General features: G+C 37.9%; 1 protein-coding gene across 1 annotated transcript in view; it reads left to right on the forward strand.

Moving 5' to 3' along the window:
* Positions 1-27,880, forward strand: part of kif1b (kinesin family member 1B) — a 78,596-nt gene that overhangs the window by 36,985 nt on the left and 13,731 nt on the right. Inside the window, exons 14-35 of the mRNA XM_016513082.1 lie at positions 2,450-2,529; positions 2,814-2,889; positions 4,152-4,231; positions 4,478-4,479; positions 4,621-4,707; positions 4,920-5,003; positions 5,415-5,595; positions 6,147-6,219; positions 14,910-15,012; positions 15,382-15,530; positions 16,169-16,347; positions 17,884-18,024; positions 18,759-19,010; positions 20,614-20,732; positions 21,420-21,505; positions 22,404-22,533; positions 23,047-23,191; positions 23,334-23,424; positions 24,044-24,162; positions 25,041-25,096; positions 27,504-27,612; positions 27,719-27,785. Of these exons, the coding sequence (XP_016368568.1) occupies positions 2,450-2,529; positions 2,814-2,889; positions 4,152-4,231; positions 4,478-4,479; positions 4,621-4,707; positions 4,920-5,003; positions 5,415-5,595; positions 6,147-6,219; positions 14,910-15,012; positions 15,382-15,530; positions 16,169-16,347; positions 17,884-18,024; positions 18,759-19,010; positions 20,614-20,732; positions 21,420-21,505; positions 22,404-22,533; positions 23,047-23,191; positions 23,334-23,424; positions 24,044-24,162; positions 25,041-25,096; positions 27,504-27,612; positions 27,719-27,785 (2,409 nt within the window). The remainder of the gene's footprint in view (positions 1-2,449; positions 2,530-2,813; positions 2,890-4,151; positions 4,232-4,477; positions 4,480-4,620; positions 4,708-4,919; positions 5,004-5,414; positions 5,596-6,146; positions 6,220-14,909; positions 15,013-15,381; positions 15,531-16,168; positions 16,348-17,883; positions 18,025-18,758; positions 19,011-20,613; positions 20,733-21,419; positions 21,506-22,403; positions 22,534-23,046; positions 23,192-23,333; positions 23,425-24,043; positions 24,163-25,040; positions 25,097-27,503; positions 27,613-27,718; positions 27,786-27,880) is intronic.

Consider the following 27,880-nt stretch of genomic DNA (forward strand, 5'->3'; position numbering starts at 1 on the left):
AAACTAATTAGCTAACAATGTGTAAGAAGATAATGGAGGTGCTTCAGGCACCTGCTGACCTTTTGCATTCAAAATGTTCTACTCGTAATGATTTGCATGTTCTCATACATATGTATAAAAAGAAGTCCTGCTTTCCTACCCACCATTACAGACTCTCTGTAAATGAGTGAGATAATAAAGGAGGAAAAGAGAGAGAATAAGTAGATGTGGCTAGAGCTTCCAGGCATTAGTTTCCATGGTTACGGGCAGCAAGTGGCTCGCACCAGTGACGTCAACCTCCGATGCAGTTCGGCAGAAAATCAGACAGAAATAGACCTGGTCTTTTGTATCAGCCAAAAATATGGATGTATAATAAAATGTGAGAGCATCCTTGATCTCAGTCAATAACATAATCAGATGGAAGTCAGTTCACACACAAACCACTCACTACATGTCGCCTGTGATTCCCTGCATACAATCCTTTTCTTACTGGTCAATAGTTTGGAATAATTAGGCTTTTTAAAATGTTTTTGAAAGAAATAAATACAATAAAATTGTGAAATATTATAGTGATTTCCGAAGGATAGTGTGATGCTGAAAACTAAAGTAATGGCTGCTGAAAATTAGCTTTGCCATCACAGGAATAAATTACATTTTTAAAATATATTAGAACAAAAATCAGTTATTTTAAATTGTCATAATATTTCCCAGATTTTCTATATAAAATTATTCCAAAATTTTGACCAGTAGTGTATATGTATACACAGTGTTTGGGAGTAATTACATAATAAGTGTTACTGAGAAAATATGTAATTAAATTACAGTTACTTATGAAAATGTTAGATTACAAAGGGGGTTACATCTGAATATTTTCTCACACTTACAGATTTGATTGATTTCTTTCCCAAATTGCATTGACTGCTCTAAAATATGAGAAACCATTGTTTCAGGAGTTTAGGACACAGAATATGGCACATGCTTATTTGATAACCATTTAATTTCCTATTTGGGTTTATGTAAATGCTTTATTTTTTAAGATTAACAGTTTTTTCCAAAGCATTGTTAGATGCCAGTGTTTCCCGTTTCATATGCAAAGATTTGATTTCAAAAACATGATTTCAAAATGATTAACATTTGAAAACATTTTTTTTTTTAGAAATTTACAAAAGCAATCAAAAAGTAATCAAATATAATCAGTTACATTACTTTAATAAAGTAATTAAAATAGTTACACTACTTATTACATTTTAAATAGGGTAACTTGTAATCCGTAACCTATTACATTTCCAAAGTAACCTTCCCAACACTATACACGGATCTAATATAATGATAATCCGGTCTTCCTAGTCCTCTGTGGTTATCAGGGTTTGTCAGAAGGATCAGCTCACAGGTTACTTTCTACATGAACAGATGGCAGGGGTGGTAACCCTTTAGGAAGGATCTAGAGGGAGCTTCCTCTAGATGTTACATGTACATGTTCCTGTGGCTCAGTGGTAGAGCATTGCGTTAGCAGTGCAAAAGGTCGTGGGTTCGATTCCCAGGGAACACACATACTGATAAAAAATGTATAGCCTGAATGCACTGTAAGTCGCTTTGGATAAAAGCGTCTGCTAAATGCATAAATAAATTAATTAATTAATTCTTTTAGGCCAGATGGTTCTGGTCTTCCTCCTGGACAAGGACAATAAGGGCCAGACACAATAGAGGAAAATGAGCGTTGGGCTTCCCGTATTTAACTGTGTTTACTGCTCTTGACCCCATGTCAGGCATTTGTCCCATTGCACGCAGACTTATGGTCTGGTTTTGCCCTTTTAGCTATAGGACCCTAAAATTTATGACCTTCCCACAACTTGCAATGTCTGACTTAACATATAGCAAAATGTGCTCCGACACTGAGAGCAGAATAAGCCTCTTAGTATTATGCACAGTTCATGCAGGTCACAATGGCAAGTGTGTGGAAATGGCAATCTGGAAATGTTTCTTGAGCACTATATCAGCATATTAGAACGATTTCTAAAGGATCATATGACACTGAAAATTCATCCATCAGATGTATAAATTATGTTTTAAAATACATTAACACCAAAATCAATTTTTTAAAATTGTAATAACATTTCACAATATTGTATTTTTACTAGTGCTGTCAAAACCGCATCCAAAATAAGTTTTTGTTCACATAATATATGTGTGTGTACTGTGTATATTTATTATGTGTATATATTAATACAAACACATGTATGTGTGTAGATGCGATAAATCGCGATTAATCATTTTGACACCACTAATTTTTACAGTATTTTTGATCAAATAAATGAATATTGGTGAAAAAATGACTTTTGAATGCTAGTGTAGATTATGTATATAGTCTGTCTATATTTGTGCCAGCAATATTTAGACATTTCAGGTCTTGTTTTATACCTCACAGCATATATTTCCCTTGAAATATCCCTCTTTGTCTGCCGTCCCGCAGGAGTCAGAGAAGATCATAGCCGAGCTGAATGAGACCTGGGAGGAGAAGCTGAGGAAGACTGAGGCCATCCGTATGGAGAGGTCAGTGAGGGTTTAGGTGCCATCTGGCTCCCTTCCTATTGTCTCTGTGCCCATACCCATCATGCCCATGAGGAGTGTCTTCTACGTGCCTGTATGCTCAGCTGGTGCCAGTCTGTACCAAACTTAAGCAGCTGTCAAATCGCACATAACACACTGACCTCAACACTAACATGCACATTCATATATTCAAGAAATATTTTCCAGATGTCTTTAGAGCTAACTGCTAAGGTGTTGAATGTAATGTCATTCAGTATGGGCCTGATGTTTTCCTTCCCTCCCCTCAGAGAGGCGCTGCTGGCAGAGATGGGAGTGGCCATACGGGAGGATGGGGGAACCCTGGGTGTCTTCTCTCCTAAAAAGGTACAACACATGTAAACTCCTCTTCATCATTAATCACCGTTACTGTCTGCACCAGTCACCTCCTTCTCATGTCTGGGCCTTTCTTTCTTCGTATTTCATCATCCATCATTCTTCTTCCATTCCTTTTTTTTCTTTTATCTTTTGTTTTGCTCGCCTCTTGCAATGGAATCCTATTAGTTTGGTCCTGATAGACCAACGTCACTGTCTATTGAGGACTTTAGTGTTTATTCTTCTAATCATGTTTGTAGAATTAAAGTTTATTTTTCCCATTTGCATTTTTTAATTCCTTCCAAAAAATAAATAAATAATTAAATAAAAATAGTTCATTTAGCAAGCCATAGTTGTGTATGACTAAATACTAGTTAATAATATTTTCCCACATCACACTTAATTTAATTTTATGTACAGATTATGTACTGCGTGCTATAGTGTTTCCTGCATCAGCATGCAACGTGACCGATTTTGACAGATTCAAAAACGAATGACTCTCATGAGTCTAAACAATCAGTTCTTTTAATAAATAGGACAAGAAGTTTTCGCCTTTTGGCATTATTAGTTAAATCCATCAGAGCTGTTACTGATTTAACGTCTGACTGGATGTTGATATGTCAACATGTAAAGACATCTTTTACAACAGATTTGTGTTATGTTGTATTTTAATTTAAAAAAATATAATTTATGTTTATACATATATTTCTAACTACAGAGTAGGGACTGATGTTTTTGCTTGCAAAACAAGGTCCATTGTGTGCCAGAAAGCACATTTACCATAATTGCGTTATGTCTTTTTAGTATTCCACCCTAAAACACATCAACACAGTTAGCCTGAATCTAAAACAAGGCCTCCCCTCCCTGTTATTTAATTGTTTTTATTTGCCTACTTATTCATGCTTTCATTCAGTTTCTCTCCTCTTTTTCTCTGACATCTCCTTGTCATTTTGACTGTCAAATAGCTTTACGTTGAAAGGCCCTGTGAAGTCTATACTGACTTTAATGGGGTGTTTTCACCCAAAAAGGTTGGTATAGTAGTAGATTATGACGTACAGTAGTTTGTAGTTATTTACTTGATAGAGATTAATGTAGTGCATTATCAGCTTTTGAAGAAGCCACATTTAATGGCTTTCTGTGAGTCATTATAAATCATTGAAATGGCATTTAACCTCGTTATTTCACTTTTTAATTAGCCCGTTAATGTAACTGTAGTTTTAGTGACATTAGTCACTTTTGTGTCTAACATTATCATTGACCATGCTTCCCTACAGACCCCTCACCTAGTGAACCTGAACGAGGATCCTTTGATGTCAGAATGTCTGCTTTATTACATCAAAGATGGAATAACAAGGTATGAAATCACTTTCAGAACTGTCAGAAATTTCTTAGCTGTCTGTATGTTGCACTGAGGCATCTTATGATTGCTACACATCCAACCAGTCAAGGGTCCTACAAAGGACATGATGTTTTTTACTGCTTTGATGTAAGGATTTTTTCTACATCGCCAATTAAAATAATAGACTTCTTTATCATTAAAAAAAAATATATATATATATAGTGTGGCTAAAAAAAATAAATATATATTACTGTGGCTCAGCGGTAGAGCATTGCGTTAGCAGCGCAAAAGGTCGTGGGTTCAATTCCCAGGGAACACGCATACTGGTAAAAAATGTATAGCCTGAATGCACTGTAAGTCGCTTTGGATAAAAGCGTCTGCTAAATGCATAAATTATTATTCAGAAAGAAGACAGGATATCGTTCTAAGCGGAGCTCACATCAAAGAGGAGCACTGTGTCTTCCGCAGTGAGAGGAATGCCAACGGAGATGGTTAGAGCTCACTTACACCTTAAGATCCATTTAACTGTGTTCAGTTCACGTGTCAGCTGATAAACGCTTTTAAATCAGACATGATCAGTTCAGTGCAAATTAACTAACTTTTCTGTCAAAGATTAGTTCTTTGTTCTTTACGCTTTTACTGAATGAACATCTTATATTAGGCTTTTCTGCTGGAGGTAGTGAATTGTCTTCTGTCTCTGCAGTGATTGTCAAGTTGGAGCCATGTGAAGGGTCCGAAACATATGTGAATGGAAAACGTGTGACTTCTGCAGTCCAACTGCGCTCAGGTGACTCACTGACAGCTGCCTGCACATTTCAGTTCTGGTTTAATCTGGTTGATTATATTCATTAAAAAAACTAAACAAATGAAACGTAATTTGGGAACGATTCACTTTATATTTCAATGCGAAAGTAAGCTGTTTCCTGTGAATGTGCCTCATTAGCCTCTGTAGGAAAATAACAAAATGCATTAAGCAATAGAACTGTTTGCACTACAGATTACTGATTACAGATAATGCATTAATGTGATAACAAATGGCAGTTTGCAACATTAAGCAGCATAATGGACTTGGTACAGCTAAAAGAACTGAAAGTGGCTGACACCAGAAACCTTGCACATACAAGTTGGATAATACATGTGCAAAATTTATGTTTATAGGCTGTTATATTGTTCCAATGTGAACCTGTTCATTCCTCAGGTAACCGCATTATCATGGGAAAGAACCACGTGTTCCGGTTTAACCACCCTGAGCAGGCTCGCGCTGAGCGTGAGAAGACCCCGACAGCAGAGACACCCATAGAGCCAGTGGACTGGACCTTTGCCCAAAGAGAACTGCTGGAGAAACAGGGTATCGACATGAAGCAAGAGATGGAGAAAAGGTACGAAAGCCCTAAAAATCATCAGATTTTATTAAACGACAGCTCCAGGTTCAGTATATCCTTTTTACTCATCCCTCAGGCACTTTGCAATGAAAATACAGTTTAGGAAGTAATAGTAAACGTTCACACTAGTTTCTGGTTAACACATGTATATGGAAACTGTGAATTTGAACATTTATTGTCTTTGTAAGTGCCTTACTGTAAAATATAATTTCTCAATTATTTTCTGTGGTAATTGACATAATACCTTATATGCTGTCAATAGAGCTTAACTTAACTATTCAAACTCGCAAAATTCTTTCAAGGCAAGTGTGAATTCCAGCTAATATATAGTATAGGGTTGGATAGCCAACCAAAGCCAGGGCCACCCAGCAGCTACAGAAGACAAAATCTACATTTTGTGAAGTTTAAGCTCTTGGTATGGAATGTGAGCAAATATGAATTGGATTATTGTAAGAAGGATTTTTAGGATTATGTTGCGGAAAGGAAATGCAGTGAGCGTAAGAAAGAGCAGCTTTTTGATGCAGTGGTCTCACACTGTATTATATCAGGCTTACAGAAATGGAGATCCTGTACAAAAAAGAGAAGGAAGAAGCGGACCAGCTGCTTGAGCAACAGAGACTGGTAAGGCTGAATCTCTTTGATAATTCTTGTTTCTTCTGTTGTTTATCAGAGGACCTGTTCTTTCGTTTCAATTAGACCTTAATTGTCTAATTTCCAAATTAGACTGAGGGGAGAGATGTGCCATTTGATGAACGGAGTAAAACGGGCCCGTAGTTTTCTACTTGCTCTGCTGAAGTCCAACCAGCACTAATTCTGCACTCTTAGCTCTGACAACTTGAGACTTTTGTGTGTCTGTATGTGTGTGAGAGTGAAACACTTCTCCCAGTGCATGGCTGAACCTCTTTGCATGGTAACTGAATCGACTCTGTCTGGATTGAGATAGCAGATGGCCCATTGCTGATATGGACTGATTTACATATTCAGTTTGATACAGCAAGAATTAGCGAGAATTTCTTATTCAAATTTTCACTTTTCTCTCATAGAGTTGAGATGTAACTTTGCAAAACAGCATCAGCAGAAAAATACCAATTCGCCTTTTAATTAGTAATCTGTGTTTTTTATGAACATTACATTGTTGTGTAAGGCATTGGTTTGCCATGTACCAGTTAAAGACTCCATGAAGTAAAAATGGGAGCTTTGTTGAGATTTGACAGTTGTATGATTTATAGCTGTCATTTAACTTAACATATTTATTAAATGTTTTAATGTGATTTTTTTTTTTTTTTAAGCTGATTTGAATTGAACTAAATTAAATGTCACTCTTCAGGGTTATATGTTTTTATGTAATATTTTGGAAATAGACAAAAAAGATCCACCGTCAGCTTAATTTTATATAAAGTAAAAAAAATATATATTACCATATATGAGCCAATTGTTTAATTTTAAAACAACAAACAACATTTTGTCCATATGACACTTAATTTTAATATTTTTCTCACAGTATAAATGGGTCTTTGCAAATATTTATAAAAAAAAAAATACTTCTACAGTAATCATCATATCTGGAGATCTTTTACATCCTGGAGTTGACATCAAACTTTTGCCCGTTACCATTTTTCATGGGGTCTTTAAATTAAATTGGAGATCTTTTCTTTAGTTTATTCTGTATGCTGCTTTTGCATGGTTTGTTTTTGTAGCATGTTTAACAGATTAATTACAGGGTACTTAGTACCTCATTTAGTATTTGTTGCTGAGCAGTGTTGTTAAGCTGGTCAAGCTTGAGTCAGCATTTGATTTACCCAAATAGATTTCGTTTTGTTTTTTTATTGCGTTGTTGGTTTTCTCAATGCAATTGCTGATATTTCCAATGCATTGTTGCCATAACCCAAGATTTCTGCTGTAGTTGATGAAGGCTAGTGACAATGTGGTTTCTCATTGACATCTGTAGCCTTGAGTTGTACACATCTGTGTCTGGCTAGGCACAGAGGGCATGCTATAACACAGCTATCCGTACTGGGGGTCTTAATCAATGATGACAAGCTCTCCAATGCTCCGATGGTCTCATTCATATAATCTCGTACACAGAATGACACAGATATCGTACACTGCACTGATTACACAACCACGATTACATGGTCGCCAGATGTCTCCTTTGTTATTTGACTGTGATTTTTGTATTGTCCTTGTTTTACTTGACCTGGAAAATGAGAAACTGCATTTTCTCTCAACTAACCTCTTAACTGTAGTGGATGAAATCGATGCTTTTAACCTCCTCAGAGCCTGTCCTTTTCTCTTTTTCTTCTCTGTACTGACCTGTAATAAACACGCAAGAGTCTAACCCACTGCTAGAGCTAGAAAAACTCTAAAACCAAATCTTCTCTATCAAGGACTTCATATGAGGGAATGAAGCAAAACTCATCAGGCTTTGCTGCATGCCACTGAAGCATGTTTGGGGTGAGACTTTCAAGAGCTCTAATTGAAGAGGATGTCATGAATTTAAACTTGACAAAAAGAAAGAAACCAGCGCAACAGCTAAAACAGCATATCAAGCAACATCTATCCACTTTTTGTTGACATTTTTCTCATAATCATGAAAGTCATGCCTTGCATTTACTTTTTATAGTGATATGCAACTTGGGAATAACGGTGATTTTAATTTGTATCTACACACTGTAAATCAAAAAAATAACAGTAAGCATTGTCAAATGCATCTGCGAGTACATAATCCTCTCTAAAATTTTCATATCTGTAGTCGACTTGCAGTCTACAAACATTTGCTTTCAGCTTTTCCTGCAGTTAGTTAAAAATTGTCAAGTACGCTGACATTTTTTCTCAGCTTAATTAATCAGTTTGTACATTTTTCTAAATATTGCAATGTTTTCTCAAGGTTTTAAAAAATCTCTAGAAAGTTTAACATATGTAATTAGGAAATCCTGTGTATCTGATGTGTATAGTTATAATCAGGGTTTGAAATTAACACCCGCCAACCCGCCAATGCGGGTAAAAATCAGCTGTGGCGGGTAACGCTGTCAAATCACTAGCCAATTTGGCGGGTTATTTTTCGTAAATTGTTTACTAATTAATTTCTTGAGGAAGTTCATGTAAGCCAAATCTGCACAGATTTAGTGTAAATACTGAACTCGAGACTCATCATGATATATTAAATAAGCCTAATTGCGCAGCATCTGGGCATCTAGCTTACTTGAACATACCCAGCGATGTAGCTACTAGCCATCGGGAGCACCGGGACATTCCCGGTGGGTCGATCGCCGAAGCGAGGGAGACCTCATATTAGGCGCTTTTTTTAAGTTACAGCCCACGCGAAACTGCAAAAAGCAAGTACTCCAAAAGTGTGAAGCGGCACTAATAATACAAATACTTCAGAAATGTACATGTATAAATTGAATGTTAGCTTTCATTGTTAAACAAACCAGTAGCAGTGCTTCTGCTTTCTTTATAGTCTCATATTGCAAAGCATCATCTCATTTAGCTGTTCCCATTTTGCATATCACAACACTGTCCATTCTTTACAGAAAACATTCCTTTTGATTTCGATATCCCATTTTAATTTTCCCATTTTGTTTTTCGCACTCTTTGGTTTGTTTCCTGTTTTGTTCTCTCAAGGATGGAGACTCTGATAGTGGCGACGACTCTGATAAGAGGTCGTGCGAGGAGAGCTGGAGACTCATCACTTCACTTCGGGAGAAACTTCCTCCCAGCAAGCTCCAAACCATAGTCAAAAAGTGTGGCTTACCCAGCAGCGGTAAAAGACGAGAGCCTGTCAAAATGTACCAGATCCCTCAGCATCGTCGCCTTACAAAGGACTCCAAATGGGTGACTATTTCTGATCTGAAGATCCAGGCAGTCAAAGAAATTTGCTATGAGGTGGCTCTGAATGATTTCCGTCACACCCGTCAAGAGATTGAGGCTCTGGCCATAGTAAAAATGAAAGAGCTTTGTGCCACCTACAACAAGAAAGACCCGAATGAACGCGATTCTTGGAGAGCTGTGGCTCGAGATGTCTGGGACACTGTAGGGGTCGGGGACGAACGAATCGAAGATGTCATAACAAACGGGCGAGGTGTAACTGACATGGATGACCTAAAAGTGCACATTGACAAACTGGAAGACATCCTGCAAGAGGTTAAAAAGCAGAACAACATGAAGGATGAAGAGATTAGAGCTCTCCGTAATAAGATGTTGAAGATGGAGCAAGTGATTCCACTCATTTCCAACGAGTCTCAGGAGAAAAACACTCGCAGTGCACCCATGAGAGCCCGCAGTTCCAGTGAGGGTAAAGCTCTTGAGGAGAAACCCAACGGCGAACAGTCGGACGAGCAGGTGCCTACAATGATGGATGATGATTCTTCGTTCCGACGTGGACATATACGTTGGATGCGACAAGAGCAGGTACGCCTCAAGAACCTTCAGCAACAGGAGATTTCCAAGCAGCTCCGGAGGCAAAACGGACCTCACCGCTTCATCCCACCTGAAGACCGCAAGCTGCGCTTCCCTTTCAGGAGTAACCCCAAACATCGCAACTCCTGGACCCCTGGCACTCATATCATTATCACAGATGAACAGGTGATCGAGTTGAAAGTTCCCAAAGAAGCAGTCCAGGAAGAGGAAGACGGCAAAGTGGAGGCTGCAGAGCCCAGAGAACAAGTGGTGCCCATCATCCACACGTACCCTACTCTTCCTAGTCCCATGGGTCAACGTAGAAGCAAAGATTTAGAGCAAAGCCTGAGTCATAGACACAATCAAAGCCACAAACTCCATGAACGAGGCCGTAGTAACTCCTTCAACAGCAGCCAGCGTGCCTCGGACTCTACGGAGTCCCTCAATTCTGGGAACAGGAAGCCCCCTCACCCACAACAGGCCTATTACCAGCCACGCTACAACCAAAACCAGCATCATTATCCACAACAACAGCATCCACAGTTCTGTCATTACAATACTGATGCCAGCAACAACTACCAGCAGTACCCACCTAATCAGCAGCCGAGCCACCACAACAATTTTTACACTCCACCCCGTATGCGTAGGCAAATGTCTGCCCCCAATTTGAAGGGCAGTCGAGAAACCACAGTGTGACATTGGAAGCAGGGCATAGGTTCATGTACAGAACTAGTTGACGCTACAAATCACACATCACAGACTCATCACAGCATTGGACAGCTTGTCCCCATCAAGTCCAACTGTTATGTGGCACTTGTTTTAAACGATTGAATGTTCTTGTTGTCATTTGTAGATTCAAATTGCAATGGAAAATACCACATGAGCACCTTGAATCAATAATTTGATCCCCATCCATGTTAGTTATGCATATGGGTTAAAAGTCTAGCAATAAGTCTGATGGTTAAAGGTGTCCAAGCCACAACAAGATCTCAGAACAGTGTTCTTGAGCTTTGATTAATTAATCGAGCATTGTTTTTGCAGTAAAGTATTGGGAACTATGAGTTTTGAGAGAGACACCCTTTAGTTCTTGACTGTAGTATTAACTTTTTTAAACTTTAGTATGCCATTATGGAATTGAGATGTACTTTACACTGATTTGCCTCAGTTTACTATCGTTTTGCTGCTGGTCTTGATGGTCTGAACCGATCTAAGAATTGAACACAACCACTACACTGCAACATTTCATACTGTACAGTGAGAACCTTGAACCATTACTTGAATTTTGAGTTTTTGAATTTACAATTCAGTCATATGTGTGCATTCAAGATGCATGGGTGATATGTTCAGTAAATGCTGGAAGGTTAATAGCCAACCTTTTATCCTCTTGAATGTTTCTAAACGCATGTCAGAGATGCAAATGACATTTTTACCGTTACATTTTATGCTAATTGTTTTATTTCATGAAGTTTTGGATCTTTGCATTGGTATTCCCCATTAAATAGTTTAAATATGAAAGTTGGCAGCAAAGGCCTTTCTCTAGCTGCCTTATGTAGATGAGTAAAAGATTATGAAGGAGTGCTTTTAAAGTTTTTAAGTGCCTTATTGACTCACTGTGTCAATAAAATTGCATTTATCTTGTACTTGGCGCCTAAAAATAAGTAATAGCAATATATAAAGAAAACAGAATGATTTTGCGTCAATCTTTTAATCTGAAAGATAAAGACACCACCTCTAAATTAGGTAAGAACAGTTTCTTTTTCATCAAAATAACTGCCTCTTTGTTTTTATAACGTTTGGTTCTGCCTTATTTTGAGTACAAACCACTCTGCACTAAACATCCATATCCAAAGAGGCAATGCTTTTTGTGAAACGCAGTAAAAGAACGGCTTCAGAGCGTGGTTTGCATCTATTGTTCCTCTAAACTGTCTGTTGCACTCTGATCCTCAATAGGGGGATAGCCTGTTCCCACGGGATGGAGTCAGTGTTCTAGAACACTCTGCTGTTTTCTTCAATCTTAACATGATTAGAATCGCATTTATTTTCGGGTGTCCGCTGTGTGGCAAGCGAGCCCACAGAAAGCACCAGAGAATTCTCATGGAAAGGACCTCTAACAGGGCTGTTTCCATGGTTTTCAAGACTCGTTTTGAAAGTTGTTGCATGTTTTTAGGGAAGGAAAAACCCTTAAAAGCCAAATCAAATTTGCTGGACAGGTATATGCTGCATTGCGTTTTGTTTTATTTTCTCGTTTAGTCACATGTGAATTCACAGCCTTTATATGTAATGCCACTAAGCAAGCACTAGATTAAATTTACCACTGTTTCGGTAATTATGTTCACGTAGGGTTAATGTAGTTGTACATCCTTACACTTAAGTCACTGTGATTTCCCTGCTTAAGCCTTGATGTAATTATGCACTGTTGTGCCTCAGCACCCAAGTGTGACCCATTACCAGCTGCGTATTACCAAAGCACATCTGAAATCCTCTTCATGTCGTCTCCTCTGGCCAGAGCCAAGCGTTAGCCAACTAGGTCAAAAGTCCAGGCTTTAGCATTGCTTCATATGCATGAAGAACTTGAATGCTTTTGTTGCCAGAAATACTGCCTTATTTCTAATGAAACCCCTGGGTTTTGTTATAGTAATGCATACTTGCATAAAACAGAATTACTTTCCCTTCAAAAGGTAAAATCAAGAAACTGGATAAATAAAAATTACACATTTCACCTTTAAACTAGAGCCCTCCTTTTTTTTATTTGACAAGTGTAAATCCAGACAATGCAACATTGGCTCAACCAGTGATATCAGTTTGGGGGTGGGGCTGTCTATATTTCTGTCCAATGACCGATAGAGAGAGTGCTAAAAAACAGTCATTATTTTTTGAAAATCTGTTTTATGCAGTAAAAATTACACATTTCACCTTTCAGTGCTGCACAGAAATTAAAGTTTAAGTCGCTCCTTGATTATCTTTATTTTAAACTGCTATCTAGACATGCCATTTCCCTGCTCCAATAAAGAAAGTTATGCTAACGTTAATGCACGGTGCTGCCAGCTACTCTTAGCTACCACAAGAGGAGCTAAGGAAATATATAAAGACAATGTAGTTTTACCCTTTTTAAAGGTATATCACTTGTCTGTTCAGTGTTTATCTATATGCAATGGTGATATCAAGTGCCTCCAAAAGGCCCCGTAATGTGTTGTTTAGGGGGGCATTTTTTGTGCAACATATGATCTTTAATTCTCAAAAATGTGTTGATGGTTTACTAATATTGCTATTACATTGAACTGTGCTGAATATATCAAAATTTCAAACAATGACTGAAATAAAGTGGACAAGTTTGAAATGTATTGACTGTTGACACTCTCAGCCAAATGTCTTTATCTATACAAACACATACTTAATAGCAATTACATTTAAAGAATTTAAAAATATTTATTAGTAGTTTTATCATGATCATTTTATCATATTACAGCTCTTAATATGAGGTATGACAGCAGTCAGCCATTAGTCAGTGTTGTGAAATAAGTCTGAAGTTAAGTACATTGCCTTGCGAAAGTATTCATTTTTTTTCACGTTTTATGTTGCAGCCTTGTGTTAAACTGCTTTAAATTACCCCCCCCCACATAAATCTACACTCCATACACCATAATGACAAAGCAAATAACAGGTTTTTTAGCATCTTAGCAAATTTATTAAAGATAAAAAATAAATAAAAAACTTAAATGATTCCATTGCATAAGTATTCATACCCTTATCTGGGTCAGTTGAAATATAGCTCAGGAGCATTAATTTTGCTTGTAAATGTTACCACACTTTGTGAAGCTAACCTGTGGCAAATTCAATTGAATGGGTATGATTTGGAAAAGCACACATGACTTAATAAAAGGTCGAACAGCTGAAAATGCATGTTAGAGTAAAGACCAAGCCCTGAGGTAAAAAAAAAAAAAACTGCCTGTAGAGCTCAGAGATAGGATTGCATACTTTCTCAAGGCACTGTATAAAATGAGTTTGACTTCCAGAGCGATTATATTATCTATCTAGTGCAAGTAGATTTACAGCTGTTTTGACATTGAATTTATAGACAGAATATTCTCATTTGTTATAAAACAATGTGGGACTAGTAAAATCTGTTTAAATGCCAGGAAAATTTTACATATAACCACATTTTAGTGAAACAGCATGCAAAATACCTCTCTTATACAATGCACAGTCTGTTCTACCTAAAACATTTTTATTACTATTTAAATGTATTATAAATGTCTATGTAGTGAAATGTAGTGAAATGTCTAGACATTTTGGCGCCATATACGTTTTTTTTCATCAGCTTCAGTAGATGCGGCAGTGAAGAACATACCTTGATTTGTTTAATTTTCAAAATTGCTGGAGGGATGCAGGATGGGTTTCATGTCTTGGATGTTATCAGAAATGTGTTCTCCCCATGGCAGAACATCAAAATTAAAAGTGCTTTAAATTTTCTATATTACTATCGCATATAATTAAGTTATGGGATTGTTCAAATCTAAAGTATTAAACGTCAGCATGCAACACATCCTGCACCTTTTGTGCTATGCAATAGTATAGATGGATTTGCAACATATCTAGGGAGAAGAGACTTGGAGGTGAGCTTTTTCTATTTGAGCCACCTCACAATGCCCTAGCAACCCTAGAAGCTGCATAGCAACATTGTCTCCATTGTCTATTTCTGTGTGCAAAATTAGTGCTGTTCAGTTTAACTTCAGTCAAAGTCATTAAAAATTTTTTAAGAAGTATAATTATCATTCCAATGTCATGAACTAGCACACAATTGATAAAGTTACAGTGTAACCATCCTCTTGAAGCTTCATCTCTCTAAGGCTCAGTGAGTGTTTGTCATGCCGATACGATCATGTCGTGTCTCTCTTCATCAAACCTTCTCAAAGGTATATGAGAGTAAACTGCAAGAGCTGCAGAAACAGGTGGAGACTCGCTCACTGACTGCAGAGACCCCAGATGAAGAGGAAGATGAAGAGGAAGAGGATGAAGGTAATGTATTTTAAATGCTAAAATCAAAAGTCAGAATCAGGTGTTGAGCTACTCTACGTTTTTTTTGCAAAAGAGGTTTATGTGCATTGTACTGGGACATTGCATAAGTAGGACATGTTCCTAAATCAACATTGTTTGAATCACATTCCTGTCCTAACTCTATCCATAACCTCAACCCAACCAAAACCACCCAACAATCAGAGGAACATAGATAATAGGCTGATAAATCCCTGTCCCTTTCACTATAGTCTGACTGATTGAATGTTGTTCTAGGAACAATAAGGACGTCCTGCTTGGCAAAATCACAACAACCAGCTACAGTATATCACTGCCTTGCCATGTTTGAATGTTGTGCCTGTATTGTTACAGTGCCCTGGACCCAGCATGAGTATGAATTGGCCCAGTGGGCTTTCAGGAAGTGGAGATATCACCAGTTCACCTCCCTCAGAGACCAGCTGTGGGGCAATGCTGTGTACCTCAAAGAAGCCAATGCCATCAGTGTGGAGCTCAAGAAAAAGGTGCAGACAACATTTGTCAGTCATCAAAACATTGAACTGTTTTTAACTTCACCCAGTGTGAAACCCTGAAAAAAGGAAAGTCTAGTGTATGGTCTTTTTTTTTTTAAACTTACTTCCACAACATGATGTAAAACAGTGTATGACTGAGTTTTCATTGTGATGCCAGTTTACCAGTAAGTTCTGCTGTATTTACATATTCTCAAACAGATCCCTATTGCTTTACTCATTATCCATGTGTCAGCTTTCAAAAGTCGTCTCATTAATGTCAAAAAAACGCACATAAACGGTTTCATCAGTTCTTTTTCTGTCACTTGCTTCACTTTTACTTATTTATGCCTCTTTTTTTTTTCTGTTCATATGTGTATAACCTCATGAAAACCCCTGCTGTTCAGCCTTGAGATAAAAACATTTTTCTTATGATTTCTAATGCACTCTTACATTGTATTTATAGCTTCAGTGGGGCCAGAGGCGATTTTTAATTCGTTTTTCATCAGCGTGTGGAAATCTTATGCTGTATTCAGCTTTGTTACATTACTTCAGTATCCAAAAATGTCTGAACCTACAATCTTTCAGTCATCAACTCACATCATTTATCCTTGTTTATGCCCTTATTTCTCATTTACATGATCTGTTTGTAGGTCCAGTTCCAGTTTGTCTTACTCACGGACACCCTCTACTCTCCGCTGCCCCCGGAGCTGCTGCCCCCAGAACCAGAGAAAGAGCGTGACACTAGGGCTTTCCCTCGAACAGTGGTGGCTGTGGAGGTTCAGGACTTGAAGAACGGAGCCACTCACTATTGGTCCCTGGAGAAACTTAAGTAAGCCTCAGGATGCCAACCAGTCTGTGATCTACAGAGTTTTGCTCTTATATCTTGTGCAGTTATTATTTGGAACCATTCCATTTAGAAATCCCAAAGCTCTTTTAAAGGGGTCATATGATGCGATTTCAATTTTTCCTTTGTCTTTGGAGTGTTACAAGCTCTTGGTGCATAAAGAAGATCTGTAAAGTTGCAAAGACTAAAGTCTAGGGGTGTAACGGTACACGTATTCGTACCGAACCGTTTCGGTACGGGTGTTTCGGTTCGGTACGCATGTGAACCGAACGAATACAGGTTTTTTGTTTTTTTTTTCTCTCCGGAAATTCAAATAATAAATGGCATTTTGACAGTCTTTGTGGCATGACAGATCGCTGTATAAACGCCTTGGAGAGCCGCTTCTGGGACGGTTCAGAAACGTGCTGGTATAATCCCAACACAAGCACTGACTAGAGCGGCCGCGATCAGCTCCGGTTCCCGTGTCTGAGCCGTGACGCCCCGCAGATTTGTGCAGAGCGGAGCGCGAGTGAACGCGATCATTCCTTCCTCTGTACTACTAGTTTTAACGCGAATAAACATGACTGAACATCTCATGCCTCATGTAATTGCTCAATCAGTGTTTCAACCGTTTGGCCTTCCAAAAGAGGACACAACTAGAAATCAGTGGTTAAGTTGTATTTACAACACTGTTCCAGAACAGTTCAACCCAAATATTCAGATGTGTGCAGCACATTTTATGGAGGACAAAGACTGTTTCCTGGGAGAGCAGCCTACAATGCCGGTGTCTGTTTCTGTAAAGTAAAGTGCAATTCCAACTTTGCAAGGACAGTCTGGCGCTTCTGACTCACAGCCTGTAAGTACATTTATTCATTTATTTGATTTATTTAACTTCAAAAGGAGTTTAAAGTGCTATTTGTCAGCTATAATTTATCAGGGTGACATTTATAACAGAACATTTGCATGGTTCCTCACAAAACTTGTGTTCGAATGGAAATGAATTCACTGGGAACAAAGGAGTTCTGTCATTCAAGCAACTCGGAAGTCTGCTTCCCATGTGGCCAGTCACATGACCATATTCCAACATGACATTCAACATGATATTCAAAATGGCCTATTTTAACAGTTCAACCAGTCTATTTTTATGGAAATTGTTCATTTTAAGTGGTACTCTGAAAAAATTCTCAATACTGTGCCAAGTGTCAAATAAAAGCCCTATTACAGTGGTCAGAAAAGATTTTCCAAATGATTAATTCCTCCTTGTCAAGATTGTCAGAAATTAAATTGACCCTTGTGTTTAAAAAAGAAAAAAAATGATTGGCCCTGAATTTCCTCTTGGATAGTAGTACAAAAACACATTTTCTATGTAGACGACAATAACATCACAGACTAGCACCTTTAAATACTGAAATTACCTCATGTTTGTATATAAACTAATAACCAGTCGAAAGGACTTTAAATGCAGCAATTGTAACATTGTTGGTTTAGTTGATTTTGTAATGCGAGATCAAAAATGTGACTTGACTTTTCATGTTCTTACAGACAGAGGCTGGACCAGATGCGAGAGATGTATGACCGTGCAGGCGAGATGGCCTCGTCCAATCCGAGTGAGGATGTGGAGGGTGCTTTGACCGGCAGTGACCCGTTCTATGACCGCTTCCATTGGTTCAAGCTGGTTGGGAGGTATGCTAATCACCTAACCTTGTTCCATGAATTGAGAAATGATTAAGCATGTTAAACAGAAATCATTATGTCCTGTGGTTTTAAATACTGTAAAATTAGGCTTAATTCTTCACAAACATTTTGCATGTTTTGTGGTTGAAACAGGGTGTCAGTGTGTGAGAATTTTTGTTTCATTTGTTTGTAAAGATCTGCTCTCTTAGTGAAAGAGGGAGCCCATAAATCATTCATGACATCTTTGTTTAGTCATTAACACTGTTAGTTTTCTCTTCATATTTAAATCACCCTTTTTATTCACATGATTTTTTGTTTGTTGGTTTTGCATTGTTTTCCCAATCATAATGTGCTTGTGTTTTGCTGTTTGCTGGTGTAGTGTGTGTTTATTTATTTATTATTTAATTTTTTTATGCAATGTTTTCATCCATTTGTCATTATTTTAAACGTTCATTTCATATGTAGATTGTTTTTTGTTTTTCTGTGCACATTATACACATTGTAGAATTCTGATTATTGTCCATGTTTTATTTCCATAATCAAGATTAGAACAGTTTCTATGATGTCTTTTGTAAAATTTTTAAACTTACTGCATTAAGTAAAAAATAGCAATTAATTATTCATGTACCTGCTATGTTTATTGTTTTTTTATTGTATAGTCGTGGCCCTTAAATGTGGGTCATTTAAATAATCCTGTAAACTCTTGCTTGTGCCTGCATCCTACCCACGCACCTTTTTTTTAGCTCACCTATTTTTCACGGCTGTGTGAACGAGCGTCTGGCCGACCGCACTCCCTCACCCACCTTCTCCACCACCGATTCTGAGATCACTGAGCTGGCCGACGAACGGCAGAGCGAGATGGAGGATTTCATGGATGACGAGGCTTTTGTGGACGACACCAGCTCAGACGCTGGGACCGAGGAAGGCTCTGACATCTTCAGCGATGGGCAGGACCCCTTCTATGACCGTTCCCCATGGTTCATCCTGGTGGGCAGGTTGGTGGTGGCCACTGCTCGGGGGGGAACCTGAAAAATGAGGGCTGGAAAGAGAATGAATGACGAAGAGAAATGGAGACAGTTGTGTGGCTCAGTGTGCAGCTGTTAATGATCTAAAGATAATTTAGAGACAGTAAAAATGAATTCATTTTCTAATCATGTGAGATCAGATCTGACCTACGAAACGGCTCACATGGCTATACCAGACACCTCCTCCAGTTCTCCACAGCCTACATTTAACCTCCATCTGTCTGGTTTGGTTTAACATTAGCACTCGAAACCTTAGTACACATTTGTGTTTGTTTTCATTCATTGTATTTATTTTAATCGGGCTGTAAATCGATTCAAATGTGTTATGGTTAGCGTTCAGTTCCTTTTTGAGACAAGAAAACTGATCAGAATGCACTGCTAAGTGCTAATACAAAGAAACGCAAATGTAATAATAAAATTCAATAATAAAACCATGTTCACAGCACTTTATGGACTTAATCTTTCATATGCAGATTTTTAGCCACTGGCCTGCTGCATTTTGTTCTCTGCTGGTGTTCACATTAACATTTTTATGAATGACAGTGTTTCACTTGTGGGTGTTATTTCACTTAGCCTCAATGGGAATTCAATTTCACCATACAAGAATGCAAATTACTTTTGTTAAACATCCCATCTGGATGTTCCTCCATTGGTCTTTCTCCTTTGACTGAGAAACAAATGCTTTGCTAGGGACTATTGTGAATGTATGTATATAAGACACAGACACTTGAACACAAGGAATGCTCAGATCAGTTAGACAAAAAATTATATCTAAGAGCTTTTAAAATAACATTGTAACAATATGTTGTTAACTTTGATTTACAGCCCCAGTTTCTTTATTTTTGTTACTTTAATCATTTATTGTGCTTGTATATCAACATATTAAATTGTGTTTATTTGTTTAATGTTTTTATTTAATTTTGTCTGTATTCTTTTTTCCCTTTATTAACATTAATCTCCATTGAGTGTACTGAAGAGCTGTTATTTATCAGTCAGCTGATCAAGCGAGATGGATAGAGGAGGAGAGAGGCAACGTAGTCTGGATCGATGCAGAGGCGTAAATGGATCTGCGTCATTGTGACTTCACTGATGCGCTACAGTGATGGCTCTCCTCCATCTTGGCCTTGAGGCTGCCTATAGGGGGGAGGAGGAGCTCTCTGACTGCAAACAGCTCCTGAAATTCAGACTATGTGTGCCCCCTAGCCTCTGAAAATAGAAAATATTCTAATACAATCTCTTATTTGGTTGCCCTTCTTTTTCTTTTGCCATTCAATTTCAAGGTTGACGGATTTGTTTTCTGTCTTTTGTTATTTAACTCTATTAGCTCTTAGTAAAAGTGTCTGACACATCATATCCATTATTCTCTGATTGTGTTAATCAGGGTAATGGAGATGAACCCATGGCCCTGCAGTGAAAGGAAGTCACTGTGCATAACTGCTCGGCTGTTTTTACACATCTCCTGTACCCTCCATACTAATACATATGGTTCTTGGTACATGTTGTGTGTGCATGAGACAGTCAGGCGGCGACGGTTCTCAGGGCAGAACTACAATTGTCGTTCTTTTTCCTCTAGAGCCTTCGTGTACCTGAGTAACCTGCTGTACCCTGTGCCTCTGGTGCACCGTGTCGCTATAGTAACAGAGAAGGGAGAAGTGCGAGGATTCCTGCGAGTGGGGGTCCAAGCCATCGCTGGTGAGTGCTGCTCTATATTAAAGGGGTCATATGATGCGATTTCATTTTTTCCTTTCTCTTTAGAGTGTTACAAGCTCTTTGTGCATAAAGAAGATCTGTAAAGTTGCAAAGACTAAAGTCTCAAATCCAAAGAGATATTCTTTATAAAAGTTAAGAGTTAGCCACACCTACCTAAAACGGCTCGTTCGAACACGCCCCCACATATCTACCTCACTATGTGGGAAGATTTGCATAACGCCGCCCAAATGTTCACACAAAGAAAGAAGGCGTAACTTTTATTCTCACTGTAGTATTGTTGCCGCCGACGCCATGTCGTGAAGACGCTGTGTGCTTCGTTGTGAAAGCGAAACCACTTTGTTTGGTCTTCCAAAAGAGGACAATATCTGCTTCGTCATGCCTGGAGCTGATCAGTGCTGGTCGCTGAGGGAATACTTCAACTTAGTGCTGTGGAGTTTTTTTAACTTTAAACCGCATAAACACATTTCATTACACCAAATACACAAAATAATGTTCTTTTTAGCAGCATCATATGACCCCTTTAATGAATTAATTAAGACTCGGCTCAGATTTAGTTAAGCACAGTTGATATCAATCTGATGTGCTTTATAAACATTCAGTCCTTTAAGTTGTTTTTCAACTGATCTTTGGAACTTGTGTCCTTTTTCTTTGGTATTTGTGTTTTTGTAGCTGACGAAGAGGCTCCTGATTATGGATCTGGTGTGCGTCAGTCGGGCACTGCTAAGATTTCCTTCGACAATGAGTATTTTAAAAAGGTACAAGCCAGTCCAGCATTTGAGACCTCATGTATAGTAGATGTAGATGTATACATGGCAAAATTTAAGAAAAAAAATCTTGTGTATATGTATTACCTAGTGTTGGGAAGGTTACTTTGGAAATGTAATAGTTTACAGATTACAAGTTACCCTATGTAATAAGTAGTGTAATTTTTCTAAACTGTTAATTGTTTTCAAACATTTAAAGCAGGCAGGTTTAACCTTACAGTAGTACTCAACGGTGATTACTGTCAGACTTTCAAAATCCTTCATCACTTGAATTAAGATTATAATAATTTAATTTTAAAGCACAGCCACCACAAAATCAGACTTTAGCACCTCTTTTTACGTTTGAGATCATTCTGAGGTTAAATACAGATTTAAAATCATAACATAATATAGTTTAAAAGCTATGATACTGTTTTTGAAATTGAGTCGTTGCATAGCTATAACAGGAAACATAAGCATCTAACAATGCCTTGGGGAAAAAAAGCAGTAAATTTAAAAAATAAAGCATATACACAAGCCCAAATATGAAATAAAACATTTATCAACTAAACGTGTCTTATTCTGTGTCCTAAATTCCTGAAACATCAGTGTCTCATATTTTAAAGCAGTCAATGCAATTTTGGAAATAACTCAATCAAATCTGTATGTGTGTGAAAATATTCAGATGTAACCCTTGTTGTAATCCTTAACATTTTCATAAGTAACTAATTTAATTACACATTTTTTCTCAGTAACTGTAACAGATTACAGTTACATTTCAACACAATGTTGCCTCAAGTTTGACATTTGTACAAATTTCTACAAGGTGTGAGTTGTTGGTGGTCATTTTTGTGATCGCTTTATTGCCTTTCTTTTTTCTGCCTCTTTCTTTTACTCTTTCACCATCCAGAGTGATTTCTCCTCCGTGGTCATGACCCGCTCTGGCCTCTCTTTGGAAGAGCTGCGTATTGTGGAAGGTCAAGGTCAGAGTTCGGAGGTCATCACCCCTTCAGAAGAGATGAACAGAATAAATTACATGGGTGAGTGTAGATGCATAGTCCAGCTGGCAGCCCCTGAGTTCTGAACAAAGCCGTTCAGTCCGAGCGAAAAGAAATGCTTACACATCCAGACCATGCTGTTTTACTATGTCGCGTTTGATTTACAAAGCCTCAGTGACCCAAAAGCTTTGGGACCAAACTGATTCTTCTAGGTTTTAACAGGTCAATAAAAGAAGTCCATGGAAACAGATTTATAGACACTGTTTATTAAAAATGTCAGATAATATCAAATAACTATCAAGCTGGTCCAGTTTGCCAGAAGCACACTCTAATAGTGGTGATAAATAGCTTAATATATAAAAAATAATGTAACTGCTTTCTATATAAAATTGGTCTATATATAAAAACGTTCTATATAAAATCGATTTCTAGGAATACATACAAGAAATGCCCAAGAAAATCAACCAAAATCAACAATTTCACATTAACCGTTTATAGGTCCTTTTACATAAACTAATATTATGCATATTTGTACATGTGTTTTGTGTCTAAAAGACTTGAAGCTTGGGAACGTGGACACAAAACTGGGTGACGGTTTGGCAGAGCATCTGGAAGTGGGCAGTATTTTCACTTTCCGCATCACTGTTCTGCAGGCGAGCAGCGTCCCGCCCGAGTACGCAGATATCTTCTGCCAATTCAAGTGAGTCAGCCTGTCTCTATGGCAACCCTTCTTTCCTGTCTCATTGGTCTTTATTCAGACGGAGCACACACACACCTCCACATAAATCACGCAATCGCACAGTCACGCTTCTCTCAGTAATCCTGTCTCATGCTGCCAACAGTTTCCTCCATCGTCACGATGAGGCGTTCAGCACAGAGCCCCTGAAGAACACAGGCAAAGGTGCCCCGCTGGGCTTTTACCACGTACAGAATGTAAGTGTTGAAAGCGGCGAGAGAAACAAGGTTTTGAGGAGGAAATTGAACATTATGGTGGCATAACTAGGGTGGCCATATGTGCCATTTATACGGGACACGTCCTGGCCATGATTTTTATATTGCCTAAAACATCTAAAGTAGTTTGACCAATAACATGCAGGTATTGTACATAATCGACCAATCGTGGCGCGCTGCGCGTGAGAAGGTGAGAACGATCAAAGCGATGCAAATACGTGCACGTGTTTGTTCATTCGTTCGACCCAAAGCTGCGCGCCATATTGTTGTATGACACCAAAGTACCGCGTGAGCGATTGAAAAGCATAAGGAGCTGTCTGCTCTGCTCTGTATAGCTCTCGTGAAATAATGTCATACTGCGATCGATTTGCACAGTGCTAACAGCCAAAACCTGGATATTTTAGGCAATATAGAAATCCTGGCAAGGGTGCGTCCCATAAAAATGGCCCGTATGTTCACCCTAGGCATAACCGATCCAGAGTTGTTCTCATTAAAGTATTTCATCAGGCTAGCTGCGTATACAGAATTATTCCTCATTATTACACATGGTTAGGCAAATATGCATGTGTTGTCAACTTATTTATCTGGTTTTCACATCCAGATCTCAGTGGAGGTGACAGAGTCTTTTATTGAGTACATAGAGACCAAGCCAATTGTGTTTGAAGTGTTTGGCCATTACCAACAGCACCCACTGCACATTCATGGACAGGAAGTGGTCAGGTAAACAACCTGTCGTCCAGTATCACAAATTTGATTAACATAATCATATATTTAGCATGAAAGCATTCAGTATTTTAAGTGCATTTCAGGGCCATAACCACATTAAGGGTGACTTTAAGGATGAATTTAAGGTGACATTAAGGGTCAATGGTATTTTTAAGTGACTGATGATATAAAATTTTACAATTGTCAAATATGAAATTTAAACATCTTTTATCTTTTATAGTTTTTACAGTGCTGTAATGTTTATTTTTGTTTCAGTCTTAGTGATTTTAGTACTTCAACTTAAAGTAATTTATTTCAGTTAGTTGCAACATTTCTCATTCATTTTCTCATCTCAATTTTTATCTGATATTTATATATAATTCAGTTACCAAAATTGATTGATAGATTTTGTTTTAGTTAACAATAACACTACATTGTTTCGTTTTGACATGAAAATAGCCTTTGATGTTGATATGGCATTAAAAAAATAAAATAAAGGGATTACAGGAAAGCTTTTAAAATGTAAAATGTCCAATGTAAGCTCTGTCAACACATTTTCTTATTTTTTATTTTAACAAAGTCAATATGATTTCCCTTTGTTATTGACAACATGTTGGAGCTTGATTTGTATTAAACCCAGAATATTACATTAAATTATTACAGTGAATATATTAATAAAATAAGTAACTGAGACATATATATTGTATAGTTGTTTTACAGCATATCTTAGTTGTTGTAAAAAATATCGCATGAATATAGCAGGAAATAAATGTTCCCTTAATCCTGACTATGTGGTTATGCCCTTGGTGGGTTGATTAAATCAGCATACAGATTGATTAATATTATTATAATTATTTTTTACTTGTCTAATTAATATTTTGCTTCTCTTATAGCCCTTCTCAGCCTTCTAGAAAGTACTACCCCCCACCTATGCCTTTGTCTAAACCAGGTATGATGGCAGCTACTATATAACTCCAAAATTACATCTCAATTTGTCTTCATAAAGAACATCACATGTTCATTAAGTCAGCTTGAAGGGTCTTAAATTTGCATAAGTAATAATAAAGCAGATTCCTTGAATAATACTCGCCCGGAGCTTGTATGCTCCTCTATCTCCCTTCATATTATTAGTGTAATTCATTACATGATTCATTAAACAAGGAACTACCTCACAGTTCACAATGCTGTAATCTGTAACTCTTTCGTTCGATATGGTTATCTCCTCTCAAAAGGGCTCCGGATCTCATTTATGCAGCAAGTCAGTTTGAAAGACGCAGCTGTCCGTCGTTCCTGTCCTGACTGTTGTTTTTTTTGATAGGGAACAAATCTCCCTTTGCGACCAAAAATAAAACAGAGGCTGTAGCCTTGAAGTGTCATCAATCCTGACGGTGTATTGATCTTCACCCCGAGCTGTCATTCTTTTATATCGCGATATGAATCTAGAGGTGCTACAGCTCAGTTGGAGATAATTAGAAAAGCTGTAGAGCTCTTTGTGATTTATAGATTGTAGATGCAGAGTGTACAAATAACCCCTCTTTTAACACCTGTCATATAAAATTTAATTCAAAGAGCTGTTAAGTGGTTCGAGTCTCCATGTGCCACTCAGGAATTGAAATAATAATAATTCCTAAAAAGGTAGGAATTTTATAGCTTAAGATAACAAAATAGTCTAAATGGCATTTGACAGCCAGAAAGTGTCCATTTTTACTAACATTTTGAACATTATATTTACAGTTTCTATATATTTTGTGTATATTTATATATAGTTTGTTTTAATAGTAAATATATATATTTAATTTGTTTATTATATATAATACATTACTGTTTAAAAGTTTGGGGTTGGTATGATTTATTTATTTATTTTTAAGTCTGTTAAGTAGACTCGCCAAAACTCCATTGGTCAAAAATACAGTAATATTGTGAAGTATTATTACGATTTAATCAACTATATTATTTTTATTACATTTCAAAATGTAATTTATTCCTGTGACAGCAAATCTGAATTTTCAGCAGGCATTACTCCAGTCTTCAGTGTCACATGATCCTTCAGAAATCATTCTAATATGTTGATTTGGTGCTCAGGATTCTCTGACAAAAAGAAAATTAGAAAACTTGCTAACCCCAGATCGTTGAATGGTAGTCCATATTTTTATATTTTATCTTCAAAATAAATGTCACTTTGATATTTAACATTCTGTTAGAATGCAAAGACATTTTTGTTAAAATTCACACATTTTTTAAGCGTCCAAATAGTTTTTGGGGCAACTGCATACTTCATCTTTTCCATTTCTCACATCTCCATCTTTGTCTCTTTCATTTCAATCCTCATCCTCACCACTCTCACCTGGTGTCATCCGCCCAGACCATGCACGTAAGATAGAGTTGATCAGATACCTGATGAGCGGGTACGTGCACGGCCAGGTGTTGGACACGCTCTCGGAGCACGCCAACGCACTGGCCTCCACAGCCGTCGCCAGCCTGGAGGAAGGGGCAGATGAGCTGTCCCACTTCCCTTTCCTCCCTGTACCCAACAGCCCCGTTCTCAGAGTGCGCAAACACAACGGTTGGTACAGAGCCTCAAAGGCCCAGAGTAGTGTAGATCGATAGCGATTGGCTCTGTGCTGTGCTTTAATGTACTGTGATTCTAGTGTCGCCCTTCATCCCCACCCGATGACAGAATCCCAGTGGACGTTCTTTTAAATGTAGATATTCCTGATCCTGAAGATAAGCTAAAAAGGCTTTTCCTTGAGCTGCTGTGTTTTTAAGTGTCACTCTCCCTTATTTTCCCTCCCTGGTTGATCTAGACTGCAACGACAGCTGCTTGGTGTTTCCTTTTGTGTTACTTTGAAAGCGTACTGCTAATTAAATCATGTTAGGTGTTTTCCATATGTTCTTTCTAGCTTCCCTCGAGAAGCTTTTTTTTTTTTTTTTTACACTTTACACAAATGACACGAGTTACACAAGTGTTTTTCTTCCGTCTCTGAGCATAAGGTTTCCTGCAGCTTTCCCCCAGCGCCATTGTCTCCCACCTAATCATACTGTAGAAATACAGCAGACGGCTGCAGGAAATGGAGTGCCGCCCTTTAGCTGCAGTTTTAGGAGCAAATCAGGCTGTATTGATTTTCCCGATGTAGTGTAGAATTTCTAGTGGCCGATTTTCCAAAGCCTACAATTATGACCCTCCTTTCTCACATTATGTGACTCATGCTCATGTTGTTGAATCTGTCACATTTGCCGTTTTTTATGGATATTTATGGAACCTGGCCTTTTTAGTAAATAAATTAGGCTTATTTTAAACACATCAGCCATATGGTACACAATATTCCAGCCCTATTAATGTTCTACTTTCCTTGCAGTGCCAGCCACCAAACTGAACACCATTACCAAGTCTAACCTGGGTCAGTGTGTGAGCAAGTATGACCTGCTGGCCTGGTTCGAGATCAGTGAACTGGAGCCCACTGGAGAGTAAGTGAACCATATTTATATCTACATGCATGCCTGAGTATTTTGTATAAATATGTTGCTATAAAGTCTGTTTGCGATTATGTAAATTGTGTGTTGTGTATTGCAGTTATATCCCAGCAGTAGTAGATCACACAGGAGGTCTTCCCTGTCATGGCACGTACCTTTTGCACCAGGTATTTATTCTTTCTATTTATGCTTTAACTAATGGGAGTATAAATATTTTCTCTTAAAATGAATGGTTTCAATTCTTTTTTTGACATTATTATCA

Source organism: Sinocyclocheilus rhinocerous, unplaced genomic scaffold (genome assembly GCF_001515625.1).
Source record: "Sinocyclocheilus rhinocerous isolate Xijiao unplaced genomic scaffold, SAMN03320098_v1.1 scaffold1406, whole genome shotgun sequence".
NCBI lineage: Eukaryota > Metazoa > Chordata > Actinopteri > Cypriniformes > Cyprinidae > Sinocyclocheilus > Sinocyclocheilus rhinocerous.